This window comes from Chrysochloris asiatica, unplaced genomic scaffold, assembly GCF_000296735.1.
Source record: "Chrysochloris asiatica unplaced genomic scaffold, ChrAsi1.0 scaffold00351, whole genome shotgun sequence".
Taxonomy (NCBI): domain Eukaryota; kingdom Metazoa; phylum Chordata; class Mammalia; order Afrosoricida; family Chrysochloridae; genus Chrysochloris; species Chrysochloris asiatica.
Window position 1 is genome coordinate 1872933 of NW_006408869.1, and position 7670 is coordinate 1880602.

The 7670-nt window shown below is 34.7% G+C and overlaps 1 protein-coding gene across 2 annotated transcripts in view; it reads left to right on the forward strand.

Moving 5' to 3' along the window:
* NCAM2 (neural cell adhesion molecule 2) overlaps positions 1 to 7670 on the forward strand; it is an 834023-nt gene that overhangs the window by 572333 nt on the left and 254020 nt on the right. For both annotated transcript variants that reach the window (XM_006876060.1, XM_006876061.1), the window contains one exon: positions 1298 to 1448. In XM_006876060.1, coding sequence (XP_006876122.1) covers positions 1298 to 1448 — 151 coding nt within the window. The remainder of the gene's footprint in view (positions 1 to 1297; positions 1449 to 7670) is intronic.

A 7670-nucleotide genomic window follows, 5' to 3' on the forward strand; every position in this document is an offset into this window, starting at 1 on the left:
GAGGAAGACCCCCAATGAGATGGATAGGCCAAGTGGCAGCATCCACGGACTGAAGCGGAGCAACAGTAGTGAGGCTGGCCCAGGATCGGGCAGTGTTTCATTCTGTTGTGCTTAAGGTCTCTATGGGTCTGTACCAACTCGATTGCACCTAACAACAACAACAACATTTTAATATATATGCTATAAAGAAATTTGTGTGATTGTATGAAGTCTCAGTATGCTAATTATGTTGTTGTTGTTAAGTGCTGTCGAGTGGATTTCGACCCATAGTGACCCTATACAGGGTTTACAAAGAGCGACTGGTGAGCTTGAACCACCGACCTTGCAGTTCAAACGATTATGCAGTCTGACACATTAGCCCACAGTGCCACACCAGGACTCCATACTAATTATACTGCTTACTAATAAATATTGCTTGGCGAACCTGGTGTGGCACTGTGGGTTAATGTACTAGACTGCAAAGTCATTTGAACTGCAAGGTCTGTGGTTCAAGCTCACCAGCCGCTCTTTGTAAACCCTGTATAGGGTCACTATGGGAAGGAATCGACTTTACAGCACTTAACAACAACAACAATTTTATTGCTTACCATTTGGCAGTTAACCTACAGTTTATTGTTTTTTAATTAATTTCTTGGTTTGAGCCAGTATGCCTGAGTAAATTATTATTTCCTTACTGTCTTCATGACATTCCTAAACATCTTAAATTGTGCTGTGTGATTAGTAACATATCTGTTATGCTTAAGATGTAACTTATGCTTATGAACAATGGTATTTAATTTATTAAAAATGAAAATTATAAATGCTTCTAAAAGGTTTTATTTGATATACATCTTGATACTTTTTATAAATGGTTAAAAATGAAACTACCATGCAGGTGTAATATGTTCATGTGTTGGCTTTAACCAGAATAAAATAGGCATTGCTGTGGTTTAATTATATCTGTAAGCCACATAATTGGAACCAAAAAAATAGTACAAAGAAAAACCTGTAAGTTTTTTTGTTTTTTTTTAAGCGTTTATAATGTGGTATATGTTTAAGTTTTTACTACACGTTCAGTTTCCTTGTAAATATAAAGGAATTATCGGGAAGTAAAATGAACACACAAAAACAGTCATTTATCCATATAGAGAAACTGCTTTTTGAAATATTTTGCTGTGTTTTGTGTGTGTGGGTGGGGGAGGGTTTAACACAGGTGTTTATTGTCATTACTGTGTGTATGATAAACACCATATGTTTGATAACGGTTTTTTACAAAACAAGTATAAAATCTTTCTTTCTCCTGAATTGATGTGAACAGAGCCCAGATGGTCGTGTTGAAGTCAAAGGGCAGCATGGAAGCTCAACACTGCGCATTAAAGATGTGAAGTTGTCAGACTCAGGGAGATATGACTGTGAAGCTGCGAGTAGAATTGGAGGGCACCAAAAAAGCATGTACCTTGATATTGAATGTAAGTTATTTTTATTTTGTATGTTTATTAAAACAGCTTTTTTTCTGTTTTGAAAACTATGAGTTTATACAGGAATATCAAAATACATACAAAATGTAAGTTTCAACAGTTAATGAACAACTTAAAATACTGGCAAAGCCAGTTATTAGAGACACCTAGTGGATACTGCAGGACATTTCACAGTGCTGTATGTTTAAGAGTCTTGTTACTTACTACTTAAAAAAAAAACTTGTTGTTTGTTGTTGTTAAGTGCCGTCGAGTCGGTTCCGACCCATAGCTAGAGGATGTTTTTTGGCAATAATTAACCCCAATCACAATTTCAACTAAATTATATTATTTACAGTAATTAAACAACATCCCCTTATATTATATCCTAGTTTCATGCTAATATTTATGGCCGTGTGTCAGAAATGTAGTATATTTTCATTTCTTATTCAAGTTGTTTTATCTTTATACCTTCTAAGTTATGAAATGGAGCTCTGGTAGCGCTGTGGGATAAGCACTGGACTGCTAGCTACAATTCCGGCAGTTCAAACCCACCAACTGCTCCACAAGAGAAACAGGATATTTGCTAAAATTAATAAAATTATTTTCATAACTATTGTTAGAAATTTCATAACTATGTGAGATCTAATGTAATGGAATCATTTGCCATTAACCTTAAAACATTGCATAAAATTATGTAATAATTTTGTATGCTCTTGTTGCTGTGAAGTGTTGTTGAGTTGATTCTGACCCATAGCAACCCAGTATAGGGTTTCCGAGAAGCAGTTGGTGAGCTTGAACCACTGACATTGCAGTTAAAATGGCTTTGCAGTCTGGCGCATTAACCCACAGTGCCACACCATAATAAAAATGAAGATTGTTTTATATAATTTTGAATAAATATTCAGGAATGAAAAAATGCTGGGTGTTTTCTTAAATAACTAAGGTATATTCTAATTTTGACAGAAAATGGTATTTTAATTGACAAAATATTTCTATTAAAAAAATTACCAGTATACTTACATTGATAAAACATGATGGTAATTGTGAAACAGAACATTTTTTTTTTATTAAGAAAGCCTTTAGAAAGTAAATATTTTCTGTAAAACAGATAGTAGCCTGTACATATTAATGAAGTTCATTTGTCAAGATATTAAAATATTGACCAGTTAAATAATTTTATTTTTTTAATGGATATATTTAAATATAGAAGCTCTATTGATCATTCCAGAAAATCATTATTCACAAATAATAGGAAACTTTCTGAAAAGTCATCTTAACATCTTACTTGTTAAAAAAAATATATTCAGAGTACAGAAAAGTAGTGATGTTGATAGATCATTTAACGTTTTACTCTAATACTGTTTCCATTGTTTCTATTATCATATGTATTTCATTTCATGACATGTTTTATTATAAATGATAACTTTCAACAAATTTGTTTATATATTGAATCCAAATTTACTATTTTAAAGTTGTAATTCCATCATTTTTTTTCTTTTTAATTTGTGACATTAATGAATCAAGACTTACATATATCAGAACATGGTTGAAGATTCAGACATGATTTATACTAAAACCCCTAACATTGTGAATGCAATGTCTTCCCGATAGCTCTGACATCTACCTACTCTGCTAAAAAAAAAAAAAAAAAAAAGTGATAGCCCAACTTTTATAGTCTTAAAGTAACAGACTATTCGGTTTCATTTCTTTTTAATTTTCAAAGATTTAAAAAAATTACCTGTAATATAATGGGATTATCACTAAATCTTGCTTGTGTTATTGTCATTAAGTGCTGTGGAGTTGGTTCATAGTGACCCTGAATAGGATTTTCAAGAAGCACCTGGTGTATTTGAACTGCCCACCTTGTGATTCATAGTCCAGTATTTATCCTACGTAACTATTGTTGTTGTTGTTAAGTGCCTTCGAGTAGGTTCCGACCCATAGCGACCCTGTACAGGGTTTCCGAGGGTGTAAATCTTTACGGGAGTAGAAAGCCTCATCTTTCTCCCACGGAGCAGCTGGTAGTTTTGAACTGCTGACCTTAAGGTTCACAGCCCGATTCGTAACCACTACGCTACCAGATTTAACTATACCAGTAGTTAAATCTTGGATGTAAGTACTCAAAAACATTGGATCTCATGAGAAACAATCTTTATGGGCATTTATAAAACAGAATAAGGAAGTCTGGCTAGAAATAATAAGCTTTATACCAATATCACTGGACTGCTAACCACAAGATCAGTGATTCAAACCCAGCAGCCATTCCTTGGAAAACCTGTACAGGGTCATTATAAGTCATAAGCAACTCCATGGCACTTAATAACACTAAAAAGGATCAGTACTAAAATAGCACTGATGACAGTGGTTAAGCTCTCAACTCCTATTGAAAAATTGGAAGTTTGAACTCTTGAGCTGTGGAACTGTGGAAGAAAATTGGGTGCAACCTGCTTCAGTAAACATTTAGCCAAAACCAAATCTACTTCCAATGAGTCCATTCTGACTCATAGTAAGCATATAGGATAATACGTATTTGTCACACTGGAGCTGTAGGATAAGCACTGGACTACTAACCACAAGGTTGGTAGTTCAAATACACCAGCTGCTCCTCGGAAACCCTATACAGACTTGCTGTAAATTGGAATCAACTCACTTAACACAACAATCTTTATGGAAACTGACTGGTTCAAGCTATGAGGTTTGCTGATCTTTTAGCTAACAGCCAAACGCTTAACCCACCGAAAAACAAGCACTTTTTCATAAAGATTACATAAACCTATTGCCATTGATCCTATAAGGATTTATGAAATTGTAAACCTTTACTTGAGCAGGAAGCCTGATCGTTCACCAACAGATTGGCTTATAGGTTTGAGCCGACGCCCTCTGGTTAGTCACCAAGGTTCCCATAAGATTACATACCCAAACACAAACATAAATCCACTGCAACTGGGTTGATTTCAATTTATGGTGACACTACAGGCCAGGGTAGAACTGCTCCTTTAGGTTTCCCAGACTGTTCATCTTTAATGGGAGCAGATTGCCTCATCTTTCTCCAAGGAAACTGCTGTTGAGTTCCAACTGCTGACATTGTGGTTAGCAGGCCAATACACAACCAAGTACACTTATCAGGGTTCCTTACAGCTTTGCAAATCCTGAGTTGGTTCTGATTGGTCCTATAATGTTTCTGTGAGTCAGAATGTACTAAAAGGCAATGTGTTTTATTATATTTTGGGGCAGTGGGGGATGGGGGTTCATGTCAGCATTAATTAATTATATGAACTTCATCACAAAGATGCCAGTTTTTTGCATTTTTTAATGAAATATGAAGGGCTCCTCAACTTTCAGATTTCAAGATATTTTTACTGAAGCATACTTGTACTCATGAAAGCTATCCTGAATTTAATGAACCTCAGAAAGACTACCCATGCCTATATTTGTATTTCAGTATGAAATAAATAAAAACCAAATTATCATTGATGTATAGTTTCTACATGTTTGTTATAGTTTAAAACTTCAGTTGAAAATATTTAAAAATCCACACTAGGTTAAACCTATTATTTCTTAAGATTCAGATTCTCAAAATTTGCAGGGTATTTTTAGATGCAAAATGAATAAAACACAGCACCTTCTTGATTTGCTGGATTTAAATCAATGTTCAACACCCATTCCAATTAAAAATGGAAAGATGGAGACAAACATCAAGATAATATTTAATGCTCATATATAATTTTATAATTTTGCAAGTAATATATCGTGGCTAGATAGAAAAATAAGAGGATAACAAGGATCATATAGTATGAATTTGTTTTGTTATCTCTTAATAAGATGAATTCTTTGACAGTGCAAATAAAGTCCTTGGAATACTCTATTTTCACAGACTGCTAACAAAGTACAAGTTTATTTTAATCATGGATACTTTGCTCTTTCACTTTATAGGCTTAAATATCAGTTTACTCAGTCTGTTTAATTTTTCTGGAGTAAATGTTTAGACTAAAGCATACCAGGAAACTGTGTAATATCTATTATTGTTGTTGTTGTTGTTATGTGCCGTGGAGTCGGTTCCGACTCATAGCGACCCTATACAGGGTTTCCGAGGCTGTGAATCTTTACGGGAGCAGAAAGCCTCATCTTTCTCCTGCGGAACAGCTGGTAGTTTCAATTTGCTGACCCTGAGATTCGCAGCCCGATTCGTAACCACTATGCTACCAGAGGTCCTTAGTATCTTTTATTAAGACAAGGTAAAAGGTCTCATTTTTCAAAGGATGCCTTTGGAATTCTGTGAAAACAAGAAATTCATCTTCTTCCATTATTATATTGTTGTTCAGAAATATTTTTTTCTGTTTCTGTTGCACTTGAGCATTTATTAATTTTTGTAAATATCATAGAAACTGAATTTTATGTCTTTTATATATTTAATCAAATGTACCTATTTTCCAAAAAAGAAAATGTTTAAATATATTCGAATAGAAAGGAAATAATTAGAAAAATAAATATCTACTGTTTTACAGCTTTATAAAATTATAATTTAAATCCAACTCTGGTAGCGTAGTGGTTTCGAGTTGGGCTGTGAACCTCAAGGTCAGCATTTCAAAACGACCAGCTGTTCACTGGGAGAAAGATGAGGCTTTCTGCTCCGGTAAAGATTTACAGCCTTGGAAACCCTATGCGGGGTCGCTATGAATCGGAACCAATACCAAGGCACACAACCACCACCCCCACCACATATATAATATGATCAGTCTATAGATGTACAAGGCAACTTTGAAAAGTTCATGGAAAATGACATTATCTTTTAATTCAGTTTTCAATGGGAACTTTTTTAAGCTCCCTCACACTCATGCAAATCTATCACAAACAAGATAAACGATGGTCTCACTCAAAAGTACTTCCTCTCATCCTTTTAGAATGCATTTGTATGTCTATCCTCATCACTGGACAACAATTTATCTAGTTTCTATGAGTATGACATTATATGCCATCACTCATCTGTCACTTTGTCATACTATGGTGGCTTGTGTGTGCTGTGATGCTGGAAATATGCCACAGGTATTTTAAATACCACCAGGGTCATTTATTGTGGACAGGTTTCTGATGAGCTTCCAGACTAAGAAGTAGGAGGAGAGACTACTTTTGAATGTTAATCAATGAAACCTTATGAATAGCAGGACTCAAATATTGAATGTTTAAACATTGTGAATAGCAACAGAATATTGTCATATACACTACCAGAAGATGAACCCTTCAGGTTGGAACACATTCAAAATGCAACAGGGGAAGTGGTGTTTCCTCAAATTGGATTTGACAATGATGATGCAAATGAAGTAAAATGTTCCAGACCTTTGTTTGCTGATTGGGCACAACTTAAAATGAGAAGAAACCACTGATACTACCCATAAGCAATTGGAACATGGACTGTAAATGTATTAATCTAGAAAAATTGGAAGCTTTAAAAAAATTATATGGAACATATAAACATTGATATCCTAGGCATTAAAGAGCTAAATTGGACAGGTTTTTGCCATTTTGAGTCTGACAATCATAGGGTTTAGTGTGCTGTGGAATGACAAATTGAAGAAGAATGGTGTTGTCATATTCATCAACAAAATAACATTTAAAAATCTGTTTTGAAGTATAATGCTGTTTTTGTTTTTTTAAGGTTTTTATTGTGGATTGAGTGAAAGATTACAGGGCAGATCAACCAGTTTTACATTCAACAAATCATACACCTTGTTTCATTACAATGATTATAATCCTCTCCATGTACCATCAGTTAACAGTAACACTCTCGATTCAATTTAGCTTTAAAAAACAAACACATATTTATAATAATTTACACCTTCAAAGGTCACATTCTGCAAGTCTGTCTCCTGACCACCAGCTCTTAGATCCTCTCTTCCCATGAATCTAGAGTCCTTAGGTGCTCCCCGTCTCCATGACCCCATCTCTGCCTCCATCTCTGGCATAGCTGCTTCTCTGGAAAAGGTCATGCATTCTGCTTATGCCCTTCTCCCTTGATGGTCCTAGGGTCCTGTGTTTCTTGACTGTAAGATTAACCACTCCCCTGTTTTTGTTACAAAGCTTCTAGCTTTACAATTGTGACAGTTGCAATTAGTCATGATAACAATTATTCACCATTGAATCATACAAATCTTATTCCAATCTCTTTTCACCAGACCCATCTAGAAAAGATGAAAACTATTCAGTAGGGACCCTTTCTTTCCTCCCATATACGTTTTT